The sequence below is a fragment of the Anolis carolinensis genome, chromosome 6 (assembly GCF_035594765.1).
Source record: "Anolis carolinensis isolate JA03-04 chromosome 6, rAnoCar3.1.pri, whole genome shotgun sequence".
Taxonomy (NCBI): domain Eukaryota; kingdom Metazoa; phylum Chordata; class Lepidosauria; order Squamata; family Dactyloidae; genus Anolis; species Anolis carolinensis.
Window position 1 is genome coordinate 27,844,995 of NC_085846.1, and position 22,999 is coordinate 27,867,993.

The 22,999-nt window shown below is 39.6% G+C and overlaps 1 protein-coding gene across 1 annotated transcript in view; it reads right to left on the minus strand.

Annotated features, from left to right (window-relative positions):
• Positions 1-334: 334 nt before the first annotated feature.
• The window catches only part of tbx21 (T-box transcription factor 21), a 57,882-nt gene continuing 35,217 nt past the window's right edge, over positions 335-22,999 (minus strand). The window contains exons 2-6 of the mRNA XM_008113434.2: positions 7,528-7,682; positions 4,583-4,704; positions 3,187-3,345; positions 2,274-2,335; positions 335-1,305 (exon numbers count right to left, since the gene is read on the minus strand). Of these exons, the coding sequence (XP_008111641.2) occupies positions 639-1,305; positions 2,274-2,335; positions 3,187-3,345; positions 4,583-4,704; positions 7,528-7,682 (1,165 nt within the window). The 3' untranslated portion in view covers positions 335-638. The remainder of the gene's footprint in view (positions 1,306-2,273; positions 2,336-3,186; positions 3,346-4,582; positions 4,705-7,527; positions 7,683-22,999) is intronic.

The window sequence follows — 22,999 nt, forward strand, 5'->3', positions numbered from 1 at the left end:
CTTCAGGCTGAATTTCATATCAAGACTTTTGCCAAATTATAAATCTACCAGGAATTTATTTTCAATTCGACCCTTAGGTATGTGGAAATAACACAGCCCCCAAATGAAACAAAGATAGGGATAGAAGTGTGAAGATAACCCTGCAGGTCTGTTCTGTCTGTATCCTACTATTAACGTGTGCATGTCTGTGCTTCTCATTTGTCACATAAAAGAGCAAAAGAAGCCCTTCAAGAGTCTGTAACTGGGCTCACAACTCATGTGGCCTTGCATATCCTCTGTTCACAAAAGTCCATGTGAATCGGTGCTTAACATTAGAAGTTGCAGAATAAAGGGGAAACTTGACTAGAAAGAACTTTATTCTATGCCCTAGCAATACTCTCAGCTATGCTCACAAAGGTGCATACCTTTCTCTCAAACAAGAAAGGGTTCCCATCATGTGGGGTTCCCCTGATATGAGTGCAGGAGAGTTGGGTGTTCAGAAGGACCCCACTCCTTTCCTAGAACATGAAAGAGTTACTTTTTGGACTATACCTCTCATAATCCCCAAGCCAGTGTGGCCTGAAGGATTTTGGGAGCTGAAATCTGAAAAGATAATACTTCCAAGCACCACTGTTTCTTGTGAAAGTTACTATTCCTCTTCAGTTGCCATAAAAGCCATAGTAACCACCGTCACCACCTTCTTTGTCATAGAGCTCTCCGTTGCGAATAGGCGGAGAGCTTTCGGCGCTGGAGACATAAGGAGATACCCGGCGACGCTTGCACTCTGCTTCATACAACCCAGAGTCTGAGGAATCTGCTGACTTTACTGAGCCCAGCTCAGCCCAGACCTCATTGTCCTTCCCCTTCTCATCGCTAGGGGCCACCACTTGCAAGTCCCTCATGGGCCGGAACCAGCTCAAGGTGCCCGGGGTGGGCTTGGGGTGGTGATATTGCGGTGGGGAACTCCAGGTGGCAGAGGGACCAAAGGGGTGCTCCTGGTAGTAGGGCAACGAGGGGTGTGGAGCAGCCTGCAGAGCAAAGGGCTTCACCCCATAGGGCATGAATTTGTTCCCCCTGAAGTCACCCTCATAGGTGCTGTATTCCAGAGGGGAAGCCGTTGGCTGTTGCGAAGCAAAATACCAGTGGTGAGTATCCTTGGGTGGCAGGGGGAGTGGGGCACGCTCCCTGTTGTAGAAGCGGCTCTGAGGGAGCATGTATTGATCGTGCAAGAAGGGCTGGAAACGGCTGCCAGTGAGGAGCTGCTGGCAATTGGCAACACTAGGTGGAGATGGTGTCGTGCGGTCTCCATCAGTGGTGGTGTACATCCTTGGAGGGAAGATAAGAAGTGAAAAGAGAGAGGAAGATCAGGAAGACTGGAGTGAATGGCTAGACAGGACACTATGCACAAAATCAAGGCTGGCATGGCCATCACAAACCGCAGCTTCCATATCTCTGGTTTGCTGCTGAACGATAGTTCAATCCATGTTTGAAACTAGGAAATCAGGACAAACCACCATTAACATAAAACATGGTTTGGAAAGCCATTGGTTTGTGCACCAACATTAGCCGGAACCTAGTAGCCTTGTGATCTGGGATGCAATATAATACAGTAGAGTCTCACTTATCCAACATAAACGGACCGCAGAATGTTGGATAAGTGAGTATGTTGGATAATAAGGAAGGATTAAGGAAAAGCCTATTAAACATCAAATTAGGTTATGATTTTACAAATTAAGCACCAAAACATCATGTTATACAACAAATTTGACAGAAAAAGTAGTTCAATACGCAGTAATGCTATGTAGTAATTACTGTATTTACGAATTTAGCACCAAAATATCACGAGGTATTGAAAACATTGACTACAAAAATGCATTGGATAATCCAGAACATTGGATAAGCGAGTGTTGGATAAGTGAGACTCTACTGTAATATACTTTATTGATAACTACCATAAACAATAAGCAATATTTGTCTTGTTTTCTGTCAATTACAAAGTCATGATCTGAAATTAAGAAAACATGCTAAATCATAGTTAACCATAATGACTGCCTTAAACACCATGATTTGGTATAATCTCTAAATTAAATAATTGCAATGAATTCTCTTCCAAGTTTTTAAAGAAACTAGAGAAGCCTGATGAGGATCTCCTGTACTTTTGCCATAATAAATGAATAATTAAGTACAAAATCTGGAAACTGCCAACCATCCTACCTTGCAGCCTAAATCTATCTAACCACTAATCTGATCTAATCCAATCTAATTTAACTATAGACAACAAGTGGAAGACTTACGAATCATAGTTGTCCCGGAACCCTTTAGCAAAAGGATTGTGGTCTATCTTCAGCTGGGTGATCTGTAGATACAAAGGAGAAAGTGGAAATACACTTCTCGTGAAGTTCAGCACCAAAAGGTTGGACACACCGTCTAATCTGACATGTGCCAAAGCTTTCTTTACCATGAATGTCGAAGTTACAATAACAAAGTATTGCAGATATGTTTAACTAAGAAACATTTCCTGGTCCTAACACCACCACCCCTCCCTTTGGCAAGATCTCACTTTAACTGCCAGGTACAAGGAGGATGACATTTCCAGGTTCCTCCTAACAGGTGCAATAATGTATTGCAATAGAAGTCCCGCTTCCAATTATCACAGTCTCACTCACTGATGGGAGAGAGCAGCTGAATGGACTTGCTTTACCCAACACAGCTGCTAGCTGTTAAGCTGATCTCAAGAGTGCATCTACAAAGTCTTACAGTAAGATTACACAGTCTTACTGAATTTGGAGCAAATAGGATCTGTAACTCTGTAGCTACAGTACAGAACGCCAGCCAATAACTACATAATGTAAGGAATATGTACTGAATATGCTCACGCCAGCGGTGTCTTAACCTTTTAGTAGTTCATAGTCACAGGACTATGGTCACACCGAATGCTGAATTTGTAATTTGGCAGGAAAAGCTAAAGACTTTATAAAATGACAACTTCCATGATTCCATACTATTGAGCCAGGGGAGTTAAATGGTGTCAAACTGCATTAATTCTACAATGTAGATGCACCCCTAGATAGAACTACACTGCATGCTTGAGTAGATCAAATCCTACTAGCTGCATGTATAATTAACACAACGATGGTACTCTGTTGTCTCCTTTTCACTAAGCTTTTCCATTGCAGAACAATGGCATCTTTGTTGCAGTAAACTCACATCAGCGTTCTGGTAGGCTGTAACTGCAATGAACTGTGTCTCTGGGAAGGTGAAGCTCTGGGTGCAGATGGAGGGGTGTGCCTCGTCCAGCTCACCAGGCTTAGCTTCAGTAACATGTAGACGGGGCTGGTACTTGTGCAAAGACTGCAACACAACCATCTGCAGGACCAATGGACAAACTTCATTGAGTTTTACAAGGCAATTGAGGGAGTGACGGAGGTAGGGCTGTGTGTGCACATGTGCGATATACAGGCAGTCCTTAAGTCATGAACAAGATAGATTCTGTAGGTTTGTTCTGAAGTTTAATTTGTATGTACATCAAAACAGGCACATTTTTAAAGTGCAACTCCAGATATATATATATAGGCTTTGGATAACATAGGGAAAGGTTAACACCCCTGTGGTTTTTGTTTTGATGTCTGTTCAGAAGATTTCACTTCACTTTCCATCCCTGTGAAAACTGGATTATGAAAAATGTGGCTTGTTGTGGAAACAAGGATTGGTGAGAAAGCTTCAGCTGAGACACCTTTTCCACATAATAACTCTTTCAGGAGTGATTTTTCCTTACTAGGGGTAAATTTCTCTCACTTCTTGTTGTCTCACCTTTGTAAGTCAGATTTTTGTAACTCAAGGATGGCCTGTATACGCACACAGACACATATATACCGGGTGGGCCAAATTAACAAAGCCATCTGATGTTTTAATAACCTTTTGGGGGGGAAATTGAAAATACATTACATGTAATGTAATGTAATTTTATGTCCTATATATATATATATATATATACATATATATATATATATATGTATGTATAGAGGAGTTATTAAATATTAAAACCCCTTTGTGAATTTTGGCCTACCCTGTATGTATGCATATGTGTGTGTGTGTGTGTTTTGTTTGTTTGTTACACTATAAATAAACAAAAAAGAGTGGTGGGGGAGATACATTGAAAATAATAATGGCTTAAGAGTTATACAGTACGACTCCCCCCCCCCCTTTCATAGGGGATATGCTCCCAGATTTCACATAACCATGGATAATGGTGAACTCTGTTGAAATGAAGGGCTTCTATCTCAAGAATACTCTAACATTACACTGGTACATATTTTGTCAGACATAGATATATGGGTTGAACTGTATAATATATGCAAACTATATAGTTGCTTCATGTTGGTGATTATAAAATGCACATTCACAAGCAGTGTAGCCAATGAATGATGGATGGTAAGTGTTGCCTTTCCAACCTTAGAGTGAAAGTCAATTCAGCTGTCCAACAATATTCCAAGTTACAAGATTATAGTTGAGAAATGCATTAGGAATCATAAATACCAATCTTTGAGGGAGAGGGGTGTTTAACAAAATCATTTAGGCCAAGCTGGAGTTTTACCACCATCACCTGTGTGACGTTGTTGGATGCTCCTTTGTTATTGGTGAGCTTCAGCTTCCCAAAGGAGATCTCCTGCCGCATCCAGTGGGCTCCTGTGTTGGGAGAATCCGGATGCATATATGTCCGATTCCCTGCAGGAAAGACAGCATCTCTGGTAAGCAACGAAGAGCAAAACATAGGAGGGTCTAGTGTGGAAGTATAAGAATGTCTGCATTTTGAACATTTAACTGATTTGAAACTACTTCAGCTTCCTTACCATTGAGAGTCCACACAATTACTGGCATGTGGGATTATCAGTAGTTCATTACTTTCATTGAAATTTTCCTGTATGCTCCAACATTTCACTGATGAAAACTAGATCACCAATGAAAACTAGAACATCAGAATGTGGTCAAGATGGCAAGAGTTATTAATAAGAAATAATACACAAGCTGGGGGAGTCTGCAGCAGTTTATCCTGGCCTCACTCTATTAGAAAAGAAATCTGCCCTCCTCCTCATCTCCTTCTGGAGTTCATTACGAATTGCTTTTAGACTTTGAATTCAGTTAGCAGCAAAGCTGTAGACAAAGGATGAAATTGGCAGGAGGAGAAAGAAACCAGAACTTTAAAAAAGCAGATGAAAAGTGGGATGAAGGTACTGTAAAGGTAAAGGTTTCCCCTTGACATGCAGTCATGCCGGCCACATGACCTTGGAGGTGTCTACGCCGCCTCTTCAGCTTAGAAATGGAGATGAGCACCAACCCCCAGAGTCAGACACGACTGGACTTAATGTCAGAGGAAAACCTTTACCTTTACTATGTTTAATGGTGAAATGATGGAGTTCTTTTCCACATCACTAGATGGTGCCATCGCTCCTGTGAAAAGGATGGCATTTAGCAGCAGAAGGTAGAGAATTGTAGTACAGTAATAAGATTGTGGCTATTGGGAAGGCAATTTCGTTTCCAAACCTTTTCAATGAGATTTAGAGAAAGTTAAACAAAGTTAAATGGATTTATTAATATGTTATTGCCAGCATGTCCCACAGCTTTGAGAATGCTATACTAGTATTATTGCTATTTTCATTTATATCCTACTTTTCTCCCAAAAATGGGATTCAAGGCAGCTAAAAGATTTTAAAACTATTAAACATTATAAGTTAAAACATTAAGCATTAAAATATTAAATTTAATATTTTTAAAGAACCCTGGTATACAGGAAGTTTTCAAATTACAAATAAGATAAGTTTTGTAGATTTGTTCTTTGGTTGAATATGTATTTAACTCAGAACAGGTATATTTTTAAGTGTAGTTCCAGCTCCTATATATATATGCATGCAAGCTATGGATAACATCGGGAAGGGCTGTCACCCCTGTGGTGTTTGTTTTACTGTCTCTGCCCCTGTTCAGAAGATTTCACTTCACTTTCTGTCCCTGTGATAATTGGATTTTGAAAAATTTGGCTTGTTGTGAAGAAAACAATTGGTGAGAAAGCTTCAGTGGAAACATCTTTTCCCCATAATAACCTTTTCAGGAGAGAATTTCCCTTCCGAGCGATATATTTCTCTCACCTCCTGTTGCCTCACCCCTGTTCTTAAGAAATCGTTTGTAAATCAGATGCTTGTAACTTGGTGTCTGTCTGTACTAACTCTCAGAAATGCTAAAAACAGTAGCATATAGCATTAAAAGCCCAATTCACATCAATTTGTAAGAGCCTACTGCCACAAAAATGTCTTGACTTTTGCCAGAAGGCGAGTATAAATTAAGTGTGAGAATGCCAACATGATAAAGTAGTATGAATGTTGGGACTATGACTCTGGAGAACAGAGTTCAAATCCCCACTTGCCCATGGAAACCCACTCAGTGGTCCTAATGAAGTCAAACACGTGACAGATTTGCCTAAGGGCTGCCATAAATAAATTATAACTTTCTTTGTGTCAGACCTCAACTAAACTGTTCAGAGGAGTGGTTCTCAACCTGTGAGTCTCCAAGTGTTTGGCCTACAACTCCCAGAAATTCCAGCCAGTTTACCATCTGTTAGGATTTCTGGGAGTTGAAGGCCAAAACACCTGGGGACCCACAGGTTGAGAACCCACTGGTTTAGAGGCTAAGGTTACAACTGTATATGCCAGGTTGTGGCGCAGCTGGTTAAGTAGCCAGTAGCCAGCTGCAATAAATCACTCTGACCAAGAGGTTGTGAGTTCAAGGCTAGCCCGTGCTGGGGTGAGCACCCGCCAATTAAAATAAAAAATAGCCCCTGTTCGTTGTTGACCTAAGCAACTGAAAGATAGTTTCATCTATCAGGTAGGAATTTAGGTACCGCTTTGCAGGGAGGCAAATTTAACTAATTTACAACACCATAAAAATCGTTCAGCTCCCGTTTGGAATGAGGAAGTATCCATTAAGATGCCACAGTGGATGATGAAGCAGCTGCTCCCCCTGTGGCCGGAATCGAGCATCTCCTCAGGAATCTGGAATCTGGAGAATGTTAAATCGCCTCTGCGTCTCTGTCTCTATGTTTATATGGCATTGAATGTTTGCCATTATATGTGCACATTGTGATCCGCCCTGAGTCCCCTTCAGGGTGAGAAGGGCGGAATATAAATACTGTAAATAAATAAATAAATGCACCCTATGAATATTTCCTAATGATGCTGTTGGACTGCAATCATGACAGACCCTTTCCATAAATATTCTGGTAATAGGTAGTGGAAAATGTAGGCTGAAAACATCTTGAGAGCTGAAGTTGTCCACCTCTATGGTGGACTATGGAAAGGTCCTACCAAAGCCAAATCTCAGCTTCAGGTCTAGTTCACTTAACTAGGAAGAACAGCAGGGATATTACAGTTGCTATGCAATAGGGCCAAGGAAAGTTAGCTGACATGGGGAGGGTTAACACAGAGAGAACAATAAAAATAGGAGTGTGAACAAAGGGAAAGTGGTGTATAGGAAGAGGGAGAAGATATTTGTCCATCATACCTGGCATATTTCCCTCTGCCTTTCCACACTGAACCCATTTCCCGCCTTGGTACCGCCAGTGGTGCTGGTCGACTAATATAATGTCCACATAGATGCTGTAATGGGCTACAGGGTCCAGCCCAGAGATGTTGAAGCTCAGAAACGGGAACATCCGCCTAGTTATTGGTGCAGACAGAGGGGAGGGGTGGAGTGGGAAGGAGAGAAAAATGAAGAAGGGTGTCATATCTCTGGTTTGCCTCCAACTCAATACATTTCCCACTCACAAGCTATGGGGAGGTCAGGACAACAGAAATAAGTTTAAAGGAAATATCTCCAAGGGCTCCAACCGTTGAGTGTCTCCAGCTTGGGCACTGAAGATAGATCTTGCAAATCTTAGCAAATGGGGTCTCAGAGGAAATGGCTGTGGAGATGGGTGCAAAAAAGGATTTCAATGACAGAATAACTTCTTTGAGTGTTTCGTACAAGCAGGAGAAAGAAACTATGGGGCAGTTCCCACCATTAACTATGCAAAGTATATCTCCTAGTTAAATGGCTGCTTATCTAATAATCTATGGATTGAGCACTCCTCAAAAAGTAACTTCAAGAAGTGATATGTATAACTGTGTACCCTTATGCTATTGCAAAATAGTTGCTTTGGTTCCAGCCATTGCCTCTGATTCCACAACACTGTCAGGTTAGCATTCAGTGACTTTTTTTGTCTACTGTACTTTCTCACATCTATAAAACAAAATTAAGGACCTAACTCAAAGAGTTATTGAGTCAGAAAGTTTAAAACAGTGAACCATTTAACAGAAGTGACTAAGAATAATTGAGAGAAAGAGGTAAGATTTTAAAGAAAAGGAGAGCTTTAGTTGGGTGTGGAAAGAAAGCTTTAGTCTTCCGATAAGTGGGAAATTGAGTTTTAAAAGTGCATTCTGATTTCTTGTAAATTGAGTCAACTAGCCAGTTGGTTTTGCTCTTTCTGCAGAGATTTTTTAAAAAATCTGATATGTGTGCTCACCCAGTATTAAACTTAATTTTATTGGTTTAGATGAAAAAATATTGCTGGATCTTCGAGAACATAACCAAACACTTAATTTGTTCCTGTGTAAAGCAGGCAAATCTGAAATAGAATTTCAATAGAAATTTCATCCATAATGTCTTTGTTGTAGTGTGTGCCTTCAAGTCATTTTCAATTTAGGGTGACCCTAAGCTGAACCTATCATGGCAGTTTTTTGAGGCTAAGAGTGTGACTTGCTCAAAATTATCTCATGGGTTAGGAATCCTTGGTGGCGCAAAGGGTTCAACCTTTCTGCCAGCAGGACTGCTGACTTGAAGGTTGGGTTGCTGGTCTGAAGGTTGCCAGTTTGAATCCGGGGAGAGCATGGATGAGCTCCGTCTGTCAGCTCCAGCTCCCCATGCGAGGACATGAGAGAAGCCTCTCACACGGATGATAAAACATCAAACATCCGGGCATCCCCTGGCCAACGTCCTTGCAGATGGCCAATTCTCTCACACCAGAAGTGACTTGCAGTTTCTCAAGTTGCTCCTGGCACGAAAAAAAATCTCATGGGTTATTGAATCCTGGTCTCCAGAGTCATAGTCCAATTCTCAAACCGCTACTATTTAAATCTGATGCTGATATAACTTACTGTATCATCTATTCAATTGAAAATTCTATTTGAAAAAGAATTTCCCAATTATTTATTTTCTTAGTCTGTGTATGTGTGTGTGTGTGTGTGTATACGCCTTTAAGTAGCCAACCGATTTATGATGAGTCAGTGAATTTCATACTTTTATCTTAAGCAACCTTACTACATGAAGAACTTTAGCAGAAAAAGATGAGAAAAATAATATCCATTATTTTACTCATTCTGTTCCTGCATTTTGAACTTCGGAAAGAAAAAAATTAGTTGCATGGATTTTTGAAAACCCAATTTCATATCCACCCTACCAAAGCCCTTTTATCCTTACCCTCCCTTTTTGGAACTTCCTAAATCCCAGGTGGATTCCAGCAGAAATCCCAGGGTTTTGTGTTTCAAAGTTCAGCTTCCTAGAACAGATGAGGTATCCCTAATGTGAAATGCAGAAGAATCATCAGGCATAGGTGATTCTTGCCCCATCTTTCTGATCTACCTCTACTGTCGGTGAGTTAAAACTGGTCATTTCTCCACCTTGCAATTACTTGGCAAAGAAACAAGAGAAACAAGCTTTTTGTTAAAAAAAATCAACTGGATAATATAAAATCTATTGGTTTTTCAGCACTGTGGCTCTTTGAATTACTAGCTTCATCAATAACTTTATTTTGGAGATTTTTTTATCATGTCAGAAGTGACTTGAAAACATACTGCAAGTTACTTCTGGAGTGAGAGGACTGGCCATCTACAGAAACGTTGCCCAGGGGACGCCCGGATTTGCTACCATCCTGCTGAGAGGCTTCTCTCATGTCCCTGTAAGCTAGAGCTGACAGACGGAAGCTCACCCTATCTCACAAGTTCGAACCAGGAACCTTTAGGTCAACAACTCAACCTTCAGGTCAGCAGTCCAGCTGGCCTAAGGGTTTAACCCATTGCGCCACCACGGCTCCTGATTTCTGGAAAAATGTTAAGGCTGAAATTCCAGTTAAGCCAATGGCTTCAGCAAACTTCCAACTAAATGCATAACTTGATTTTAATCATTAGTTGCTACCTCTATCCTTCCAGAGGGATCAACATTAAGTTTCTCCTTTAGCCTGTGAAACAGGTTAGGCTGCGGCATCAGACTCTCCCGTAGCAGAGCAGTAATTTGAAACCAGACTTCCTTGAGATAAGTCTGTCACTTATGTCCAATAAACCCTACTGACAAATGCTCACCTTCTAAACTATAACCCCCTCCAGATCACCATATATTCCTGTTTATTTTGGACAACTAAACTAAAGAGAGGAAGAGAAACCTTGGTTCTTCTCCTACTACTAATTCAGTAGGATGGCTCTTCCAGAAAAGCCGCTCAAAGAGAATGGCATGCGATTCATCTTTTCGTTCCATCAAGACCTGCTCAACTGACTGCGACAGGTGTAAAAGCGGCTGTTTTTTTCTTACCCCCACTGACCTTAGCCAAATTCTCAACCTCACCATTTCCCCCCTGGCTCCCTCCACATTTCCGGTTTGGAAATAGACACTGCTTCTATTTTCAGAGAAAGCAAGAAGGGGAGAGAGAGAGAGAGAGAAACACTTGGGACGGATGGACAAACAGCGGATGAATTGAGAAGTTTATTCCCTGGATGTGTTCTGAAAATTCAAATGCTATTTGTGAAGATGTACGGACACACACAGGTGCACAAACAGAGAGAGGCATCCATTAATGTTAGGCTCAATCCAGGGAGGCTGTATCCACACTGCAGAATGATAGCTGTTTGACACCACATCAACTGCAATGGTTCAGTGGCATGGCATCCTAAGATTAGTAGCTCTGTGAGATATTTCCCCTTCTGTGTCTGTGGGGCCACCACAAACTACAAATTCCAGGAATTTGTCAGATATTTAAGTGGAGTTAAACTGCTATCATTCTGCAGGATGGATGATCTCAAAGTCATTTCTCCAGTGAAGCTTAACAGAAGTGAACAAGAGCTGTTCCATAGCAATAATCTCAATCTTGGAAGGTTACTTTTTAAAATTGATGTAACTCATTATATAGCTCACTAGCTGTGCCCGGCCACGCGTTGCTGTGGCAAAGTATGGTGGTATGGGAGATAAAGTCTTGAGGAATTGGTGGTAGTTAAGGTAAAGGTAAAGGTTTTCCCCTGACATTAAGCCCAGTCGTGTATGATTCTGAGGGTTGGTGCTCATCTCCATTTCTAAGCCGAAGAGCCAGCATTGTCCGTAGACTCCTCCAAGGTCATGTGGCATGACTGCATGGAGCGCCGTTACCTTCCCGCCAGAGCAGTACCTATTGATGCACTCACATTTGCATGTTTTTGAACTTCTGGGTTGGCAGAAGCTGGGGCTAACAGTGGGGGCTCTCTCCGCTCCACCAATTCAAACCTGCGGCCTTCCGGTCCAGAAGTTCAGCAGCTCAGCGCTTTAACACGCTGTGCCATCAGGGGATATTATTTCCTAAAGGTTGTGAATATACAATATTTCTGATTGGTTTTTTTGTCTGTTGGAGGCAAAATGATTAGGATGTAATGGCTTGAAAGCCTGGCTGTTTCCTCCCTGAGTGAATTTTTTTTTTGGGAGGTGTTAGCTGGCCCTGATTGTTTCCTGTCTGGAATTCCCTTGTTTTGAGAGTGGTGTTGTTTGCGATATTTTATGTGCTTCTACTGTCTGTGGCCCTGAGAAAACAGAGGATTTGCCAGACTTTGATGATGGGAATACTTTGTTGGGAGGTGTTAGCTGGTCCTGATTGTTTCCTGTGTGGAATTCCCCTGTTTATTTACTGTCCTGGTTTTAGAGATTATATTGTTCTGCATTATTCTATCCCAGTAATTATTTCATATTAAAGTAGAATCTCACTTATTCAAGATTCGCTTATACAATGTTCTGGATTATCCAACGCAGTCTGCCTTTTCATAATCAATGTTTTTGTAGTCAGTGTTTTAAATTCATTGTGATATTTTTGTGGTAAATTTGTAAATACAGTACAGTAGAGTCTCACTTATCCAACATAAACGGGCTGGCAGAACATTGGATAAGCGAATATGTTGGATAATAAGGAGGGATTAAGGATAACCCTATTAAACATCAAATTAAGTTATGATTTTACAAATTAAGCACAAAACATCATGTTAGACAACAAATTTGGCAGAAAAAGTGGTTCAATACACAGTAATGCTATGTAGTAATTACTGTATTTATGAATTTAGCACCAAAATATTAATGGAAGCATTGACTACAAAAATGTGTTGGATAATCCAGATCGTTGGATAAGCGAGTGTTGGATAAGTGAGACTCTACTGTAATTACTACATAGCATTACTGCGCATGGAACTACTTTTTCTGTCAAATTTGTTGTATAATATGATGTTTTGGTGCTTAATTTGTTTAATTGGCTTTTCCTGAATCCCTTCTTATTATCCAACATATTCACTTATCCTGCCGGCCTGTTTATGTTGGATAAGTGAGACTCTACTGTATATTGATAACCTTGTATTATCTGCTTAGAACTGGATTATATGAGGCCCCTTCTTCACAGCTGTATAAAATGCACACTGAAGTGGATTATAGGGCAGTGTGGAGTCAAGATAATCCAGTGCAAAACAGATAATATAAGATTATAAATGGGTTATATAGCTGTGTGGAAGGGCCTTGGGTCTACACTGCCATATAATCCAGTGCAAATTAGATAATCTGTGGAAGAAGTCTAAGTGAGGCCTAAATCTGCCTGTCCCCTAACTGAAACCTGGCTGTCCCTTGGTTGCTAGGCAACCAAGTGGGCAGAGATTAGCCCTCTAAACTGGCAGCAATTGGATAAAAAAAATATTGCTCTCCCTCTCATTAGGACTTTATTTTTCTTTTCTTTTTGTTGTATCAACCTTGAGGCATGGATGATGGGTTGTGTTGTCAAATTTAGAGGTTGGGGGGCCTGTACTTTTGTTGTTTTGTGAATTGCCGTGATGCCATCACTCTTTTATATATATAGATTAACAAACCTTATTAGTTCATTACCATTTAGTGTTACAAAAAGGTTTGCCTTGCCTTCCTCGAAGTTAACAGAATATGGCTTGCTCAGGGTCACCCAGTGGGTATTCAAACCCTGGTCTCCAAAGTTCAAACTACTTGGCCATGCTGGTTCTCACACTTCACATTACCCCTCACATTTCTATTGATTTTTAGGGGGGAAACAGTCTATGCTTTTAAATAATGTAAGAAAAACTAAAAAGTAAACCTGTCTTTTGGCAAGGCAAAAATAACATCACCAGTACGGGTTGAGCATCCCTTATCCAGAATTCCAAAATCCAAAATACTCCAAAACCCAACACAGTCCACATGGGTGGCTAAGATAGGGACATCTTTGCTTTTTGATGTCTCAATGTACAAAGATGTGATTTCACGTACAAAATTATGAAAACTATTATGTACAAAATTAGTTTCAGGCTATGTGTACAAGGTATACATGAAACACAAATGAATTTTGCGATAAGATTTGGATCTCATCTCCAAAATATTTCATTGTGTATGTGTATGCATGTGTATACACACACATACAAATACAGGTACAGTAGAGTCTCACTTATCCAAGCCTTGCTTATCCAAGTTTCTGGATAATCCAAGCCATTTTTGTAGTCAATGTTTTCAATGTATCGTGATATTTTGGTGCTAAATTCATAAATACAGTAATTACAACATAACATTATTGCCTATTGAACTACTTTTTCTGTCAAATTTGTTGTAAAACATGATGTTTTGGTGCTTAATTTGTAAAATCATAACCTAATTTGATGTTTAATAGGCTTTTCCTTAATCTCTCCTTATTATCCAAGGTATTCGCTTATCCAAGCTTTGCCGGCCCGTTTAGCTTGGATAAGTGAGACTCTACTGTATTACAAAATCTGGGGGGAAATGAAACCTGAAACACTTCTGGTCTAAGCATTTTGGAGTTTTGGAAGAGGAGGAGGAGAAGAAGTATTTGGTATGCCAATGTGATAATATTTTTTTATCGTGTCAGAAGCAAATTGCGGCAAGTTGCTTCTGGTGTGAAAGAATTGGCCATCTTCAAAGCCTTGTTCAGGTGACGCCCGGATGTGTTACCATCCGGTGGGGGGGGGGGGGTTTCTCTCATGTTCCCGCATGGGAAGCTAGGGCTGACAGACAGAAGCTCACCCCATCTTGCAGAACTTCAAGTCAGCAGTTCAACCAGCACAAGGTTTTAACCCATTGCACCACCAATCATAATAATAATCTATTTTATTTCTCACCCCAAGGCTCGATGCAGGTGACAACTTAGTTACATTTAAAATACAACAGATGAAAACATAAAACCATTAAAACACAAAGACATAAAATTAAAACACACATTAAAATCATTTAAAGCAATACAATGTCCATTTAAAATGTATAGTTTAAATTGCCTGGGTAGAATAATGGTGACTGCAACAGCATTGGCACTTTTGCCCTCTGCAGAATGACCCTTGACATATCCACCGGTGCTATCAAAATCCATATTTTGCCCACAAAACCTGCCCTCTAATTACACATGAAGTCTACTTATACACAAGTACAGTGAGCCATTCACATGTGTGAGTTTGACTTTTGTGAATGTGTTTATTGACAGATTTCATTAAAATGTTTTCTCTAGGAATCTGTAGGTCCAACCCTATGATTAATTTCTTTCAGAAGTATGTCATGTTGAAGAACCTAGAAATTCCTGAACAGAATACCTATCTAAAAATCTCTAGGTCCTCTAATATGAGGCTATGGTCAATGCCAGCAGACAAATCTTAGATACATTCACAGCAAATCTTAGAAAATGTAGAGACCAATGCAATGTACTAAACTTGTAGAGCTTCACCTTATTAGAAAAGATTACTCATATATGTATGATCACCTCTTGAAGCACTGGGTGGGCTACATGGCATTGAATCAACACTTAACCTCAAACCAAAGCACCTTCCAATCGCCTCCAGAGAAAGCCCCCAAATCAGAAAATGTAGATCATTTTAAGTATATGTAAATTTTACATGGATGATGTTCTAGTACTGTGTGGAAAAAATTAACAGCTTAGTTTATAGCCCCCCATCCACCCATGCATACATATAAATAGTTTTTGCCATTTTATCATCATGGTAATCTGAGTGGAATTTTCCACCTACTAAGTAGAAATATATTTATCAGAATCTCCTAAATGGAGGGATGAGTCCTGTTTCACATATAGACACCCTTCAATACACTGCCTAGTACCCTTCTCAATTTAGTTACAAAAAAAATGAATTTTGCAGGGAAGCACCTAGTACATGTAATGCCTTCCCCACAAAGGTTTACCTGGGGCCCATTCACACTTCAGGATTATAGTGGTATTATTCCACTTTTAAAGCCATGGTTCTGCTCTATGGAAAGGCTTTCTGGATGACCCACAGTGGGATCCAAAGTAAGTCGATTATTATTACTGTCTTTATTTCTATCTCACTTTTCTCTCTTAATCTGCAAGCCATGAGATTCAAAGTGACCCACAACCTTTAAAACAATTTAATTAAAAACCTACAAAATAAATATTGAAATAGAATGAAACATGCAATTATTGAAAACAAGCCAATTTTAATTATTGTAACAATCTAAACTGAAACTCCAATGAGAATTAGCTTCCTAATATATGCTGTGAATTGAACTATTAGGGGAAGAATGGGAATTGTGTGGCCTGTGGATGGCATAATTCTTGGGGAGAGGATATCCCTTACAGACCTACAAAATACACACTGAAATGCTGAAAAAACATTTGGCCCCAAACTAGACTGTTTCAGGGGTTTTTAAAGCCCTCAGTGGAGCCAGATTATGATTTTTATTCTTAAAGGCAGCCAAAAATTATGAAATATCATTTGGGATCCAACAAAATGAGTCTGTAAAGGGATTACATTCCTAGAAACATATCTGTGCAACTCATCAAAACTGTCTTGAAGGCCATTTTTTGGTAAGTAATGAGTCCCTGATGCACAGTGGGTTAAACCACTGAGCTGCTGAACTTGCTGACCGAAAGGTTGGCAGTTTGAATCCGGGGAGCAGGGTGAGCTCCCACTGTTAGCCCCAACTTCTGCAAACCTAGTAGTTCGAAAACATGCAAATGTGAGTAGATTAATAGGTACTGAGTTGTGAATGCCTGAAAATTTATTTAAAGACCATATTTCTGTGTGAATATAATGTGTGGCCTAGGATTCTTTCTGCCAGTGTGAATCTCTCTCAGCTGTCATAATAATGAAAGTTACTCTATGGCAGCTATAAAGTTGCATGTGTATTGGGGCATGGAGAAATTTGGAGGAACATGTAAGAATATTTGAAAAAGTTATTGGTAGGGTGTACCCAACAGGGCATGTGAACCTCCTTGCACAACATCTTTTGCCCAAAGTACCCACAGCACAATAGAACTCCTGATCGGGTTGCAATAAACTGAAAATGACTTGAAGCCACAACAGCAGCAGCAGCAGTAGCAGCAACAACAGGGAGTCGGGAATTTGGGTAGGCGGAAAGGTGGGAATTTAGGAATTTGGAAAGACAACAACAACAACAAAAACATGTACACAGTTGATTGAAGGCTAAGAAGATAGTTTCCTCCCAGTGAAGTTGTGCAGGCACACTTTGCAGCATCTGAGGGGTGGTATAGAAAGCAATATTGGATATCTCTTTTTGCAACATACCCAACAATATAGAGAGGAAGAAACTGGGGTTCTCCCCTAGAACACAAAACATACGTCAATAAGTAAATTCTACCCTTGTCTTGAGATTTTCAAACTATTTTAAAACATTTTTGTAATATAAATTATCATAAGGACTAGACAGTTTTAAAATTGGCATGTGTGTGATGTTATGCATATCTTGACATTGTGCTTACTTTGCAAATATGCTCAGTATTAAGTTTCTCAACTTTGCCTGGAAGCTTTACCCCTTCCTTTTCTGGAAAACCTTGTCCTAATGACTTCAACCCAATCCCCAAAAATATGCCATTGAGCTCAATTAGAGGCAGTACTCACAGCCAATTTGGAAATCATTTTTCAGGGCCAAGTACATCTTAGATCTAGTGTATATGTATGTTGTAAGTAACACCGAGTGTGGCCCTAAACACAAGTGGAATGCTTTTGATTTAAAAGCAAATGGCTTTTTGAAGTACAAACACTGCAACTGCAAGCACCATGCAGATTACACTAATTGAAGTTTTAATTGCAGAGAAAACTTCCCTCTCACTCCTGAGATAATCGGGGTGGGGATGGGGAGTGATAACAAACAACTTTCAAGGAATGAACTCAAAGAGCAGACAAATGAAACGTGTCCGAGTTCTGGTAAGACAGCTGCTTATAAATTGTCCCCCGCCCCCAAGAAATTGATCATCAAACTAGAGGTTTAAAAAAGGCCACAGAAATGTAAAGCATTTGCATAGGTGGATTTATGTGAATAGATGTTCCTTTAGAAATTATTTCATTTAAATAGAAATATAATACCTATCTCACCACAATGGGGAATTCTGTGATTAGGAGATCTAGGTGTGCCCAGATACTTCTAGATTAGACTTTTTATCATACAGTTTTTGTTGTTGTTGATGATGTTCTTGTTGTTGTTGTTATCAACATCATCTCATAAAGTATGAGTGTATTTAGAAGAATGGTAATAGATTGAGAAACAAATCTAAAAGAGTGATAGTATGTTGAAAAATAAATTAGATAAGAGTTACAGCTTACTTTGTTTTAGCCACAAAAGTTACATTTCAAAATTAATGTAATACATTTTTTTGGGGTAACATATAATTTCAGAATTCACTTCAAAGTTGTTCAAGGGTGTTTTTGATGTACAGTAGAGTCTCACTTATCCAAGCCTCACTTATCCAAGTTTCTGGATAATCCAAGCCATTTTTGTAGTCAATGTTTTCAATGTATCGTGATATTTTGGTGCTAAATTCATAAATACAGTAATTACAACATAACATTACTGCGTATTGAACTACTTTTTCTGTCAAATTTGTTGTAAAACATGATGTTTTGGTGTTAATTTGTGAAATCATAACCTAATTTGATGTTTAATAGGCTTTTCCTTAATGCCTCCTTATTATCCAAGATATTCGCTTATCCAACATTCTGCCGGCCCGTTTATGTTGGATAAGTGAGACTCTACTGTATTATGAGACATTTTGATACAACATTTGCGGCATGCACTAAGTCCTCAGGGGTTTCCCTCTTCTTTTACACATTACACTATGTAACACAATTTTTGTTCCTGGGTTAGAAATGTCATTTCCTAATTGGGTCTATCATGAAAACATGGGGAAAGGTTATTAAACTGCCAAAACTTTGTTTTTGTGGTCTGCACATTGAAAAGTTTAAAATGGCATATTTTCATTAAGGAAAATTACAAATGAAGTGCCTAGAATGAAGAAAATAACAGTACTACTCACAGCCACAAAAATGAAGTTTCGGGAGTGTAACAACTACTTTCAAAGTAAGAACTGCACAATTAAATAGGAAATAACACTTTCAAACCAGGAACAGATTTTTTTTTTCAAATTTTGTTACATAGTGTTACTGTCAAAATGCCCTCTTTAAAGCAGATTTTGAAAGTAATGAGAAAACGTGTATTAGTGATATGAGTTAAGTAATTTCCCTGTTATTGTTTGCATTACTTCAAGTCCATTACACCTCATTACATCTCTCAAGCAATTTTATGAGCAGCTCCGTTATTTGTAATTTGTGACTTCCACAAACACACCCTCAATTTTGCATCAATTTTCCATTTTCATTCAAACTCCATCCCATAATACACTGCTGCTATTCTTCAAGGTAGTTGCTGTATGCCTTCAATTCATTTATGACTTATGGCGACCCTAAGGAGACCATATTGTGAATTTGCCCTTATTTCCTTCTGTGGCTGATAAAAGTGTGACTTGCCCAAGTTCATCTATAGCTTTCCATGGATGAGCAGGAATTCAAACCCTGGTCTCCCTCAAACCAGTACTCCATGCTGGCTCTCCTCTTCAAGATACAAGACACTTGACACAGCAAGGAGAAAAACATACACATATGTAGACAAATCATGTGGAATCAAAATGAATGTTTCTTTTCTGTGTCTTTCGAAATGGGATACCACAGCCCTTTTTCCCTCTTCTATCACATATTGCACATCCACTTGCCCCCAGCTGGGAACATCTCTTTGCAAAAAGAAGTAATCCATTCTCCAATGACCAGCTCCCCAGGGAAGGCTAAGTCAATATTTTAATCCTGTTAAATGGTAAATTTAAATCCCAAGAGGAAATAGCCCATCCAGGAGCAGGATTCTAGGTCATGCTGGGATGGAGAGAGGAACATGGTGATTGTGTTCGCTCCACATTAAAAATATCTTGCATCTTTTTTTAATTCACTGTCCTACTCATCCGCTTAAATCAAAAGCTACTAGAAGGTTAGAGAGACCGAGAAGGGTATAATTTAAGAAATCATCTGAAGTATCAGATAAAAAAGGAACCCAAATATAATAGTTTACATTTATATCCCTTCTTATCTGCAATGTTTCTCCTCTTCCACACACCTTGCCATCACAACAATCCTGTGAAGTAGGTTAGGATGAAACAAATTTACTGGGCCAAAGTCATCCAATGAATTACATGACAGAGCAAGGATTGTAACCTAGGTCTACTTTTTTTTAATCGTGACAGAAGCAACTTGAGAACATACTGCAAGTCACTTCTGGTGTGACAGAATTGGGCGTCTACAGAGACATTGCCTAGGGGACGCCCAGATGTATTCCTAGGAGGCTTCTCTCATGTCCCTGCAAGCTAGAGCTGACAGATGGAGGCTCAACCTGCCCGGTGAATTTGAACCGGCAACCTTCAGGTGAGCAACCCAACATTCAGGTCAGCAGTTCACAAGGGTTTAACCCATTGTGCCACTGTGGGTCTACTAGTCCTGTTCTAAGATCTCATCTACACTGACCATTTAATGCACTTTGAAGCTTGACAAATGACAATGCATATTGTAAAGGGCTTTACAGTGTGATTTAAGGACTTTAAATTAAGCAAAAAGCCCTTAATGCGCATCAGCACGTGCCAATGTAAATCACATTGCAGGGTGAAATTGGCTCCACAGAATGCAAATCACTGTGTGAACACCTGAAGTGCACATGAGCATTCCAGCAGGGTGGATTTTTGAAAAACCACATTCTCTGCAGATGTCAATCCACGGATATTGCGGATCCTGGAACCAGGTCAAGGGCAGCCTGTGTGGTGTATGTCATCACCATCCGGGCCTCAAACTGGGATCAGGATTTCCTATGTAATAATTATCCACACAGCAAAAGCACTTTCTTCAATATCAGTTTGAAACTGGCCTAAGTGAGCAGTGTAAATGTGCCCTCAGGCCTTAACTACTATATCAAGGGTGAGTAGTTCCAAAATCTAGAGCCACGTTCAAATCACTATTCCATGCTGGCTCTTGATCTCACAATTAACACCACCAGGAATTTAAACAGGAAAGGAAAGAAGAGGGGAGAGAAGGGGTGCGTGATATCCCATCCTGCTATCATTGTGTCCTGGTTTTATCTTTAGGGATTGATAACTGGAATGGATTAACACACAGCCAAAAATCGAGTATCCTCTTGTTACCGAGTCATATTTTCCATGGGTCAGTCTGCTCCTATTCAGTTAGCCTTCCGAAAGCAGTGAGATTTGTTTTCTCTCAGTGCCTGCAATGTCTACATAAGTAGAAATTACTAAAGAATCCACAACCACTTGGCCCCTTCTGATGGTCTCAAAAGCTTTCTGGCTTTAGCTTGGTATTCTCACCTTTCTGCTTCCAGAAAGAAAGCAGTACGATAAATTGATGTGCCATCTTGAGACTGTGGCAGTAAGAGGTGGATAGGCATAAATTGTTTAGAGTTGTATATGCAGTATGAGGAAGGATTAAATGTTGAAGGAAGCAAAACCAAACATGAGAAACAATGGTAGTTGATGTACCACCATTTCTAAACAGCACGAAGTAGATACCTTTTGTTTAAATATCACATTGGCTGCACAACCTGTAGAAAATTTTGTTACTTCCATCTTCCACCAGAACTTCCAAAATTTACTTTTTGGGACCACAGCTTTCAGAACAGTCCGACCAGATAGATAGGGGATTTTGACAATTGTAATCAAAAACGCATCTCCAGATTCTTACAAGGTCCTGATCTCAACAGATCCCTGATTTTAGCAATCCTTCCTTCCTATTACCATACAAGGTCAACTAAGGACACTTTGTGGCCTTAGGTGAAGCAGTAAAAGATACTCTCCACTCACGCAAGTCAAGGCACACAATACAGAAATTCCTTTAAGTCTTCTTCCCCATCTTTGGCAATAAATCCACACATGAAAGTACTAATAATTTGCATCCTTTTCAATCTGCTAACACATGCGGCTATATCACCTGCCTATCGGTTGGGCCAACCTTATCCTGATCTTTTCACAACAAAAGCAATGGGCAGTGGGCAGAAAAAAACATATCAGAAACTGGCAAGCTTGTTTCTTCCAAATTTGGTTGGATGAATTATTTTCTCTGTTATACCTGTTATGGAATTGATATTCAGAGAAGAACCACTTACACCAATGGAAACTTGTTGGTTACAATGGTGACCCTAACCCAACTTCTGATGAGCTGATCAAAAGAATAGTCAAGATGAGCAGCATTGTATGGTTCTGAGTGAGAAAAATAATCCTACCTTTAAAAGAAGTTTCTCTCCTAAAAGTAACTGCAGATTGTTCAAAACTTTTATATTGACACCTACATCTAAAACTAATAACGTAATTTCCTAGCTGGTGTTTCTCAATTGGCCATCTTCATCTTTCTCTTTTAGCTCTGAGAATTATTCTTTCTTGTATATTCTGTATTTATCTATATTCTCTGCACTAAATACGAGAATATTAACTAAGCAAAGCAAAAACTGGCACAAAGCCCTTTAGCTAACCAACTCAGTCCGGTCATCTTGAAGAGTCCTCAAGGCAAGAAGTATGTATACAAAAAAGGAACTGGAGATCACCAACATACAAACGGAAATATATGTTCCCTTCTCAAGTTTCTCAGTCATGGCGCCAAACTATTGGGCAGCTAACCATACAAAAAGCATGATGACAATGTGGGTAAGTTTTATGAATTTTCTTTAGATACAAATGTTTCCACAGACTCAGAAGAAGACTGTCACCAATAAAATTATAGTTACCTGCCACTTTAATGGATTATATTTAACTAGATTATTAGATTACCTAATATTGGATCTTACACCCCCCTCAACAACATTGCTAAACTCTGAACTCTATTCCAGCATCACCACGTTTGGAGTGGAAGGCTTCAGCAAGATTTCAATAGCGGAGGATATGGATAGTCTTATCCCAGACTGTCTTAAAATATTTTACAGCTGAGATAGAACTGAAAGTGACATCCTGTACTCATTCATTCAGGCTCAGACTTTTAAGGAAAATTTATTCAGAACTCAAAAAGTAGCACTTAGGCCCCATCTATACTAATCTGTTAATATAGTTTCAAACTGATATTGAAGAAAATCCTGGAACCAGTTTGAGGGTCAGATGATGGCACAAACTACAGAGCACTAATGCGCACTAAGAGTTTTCTTTTATGTGCTTTTCTGGGCATTTGTTGTCTATGGTCAATGTAGACGAGACTCTACTGTTTTGATGGAAGAGGCACACAACATTATATTGCATTTATTTATCACTCATTACATTAACACACCAGAACCAAAATAACTCCTAAAAATAAACAAGTGTGCCCTTAACTTCTTTTATTTTCACTCTCACTAATTAAAATGAACATCCCCACAGATTAATCTACAAAAGATTTAGCTG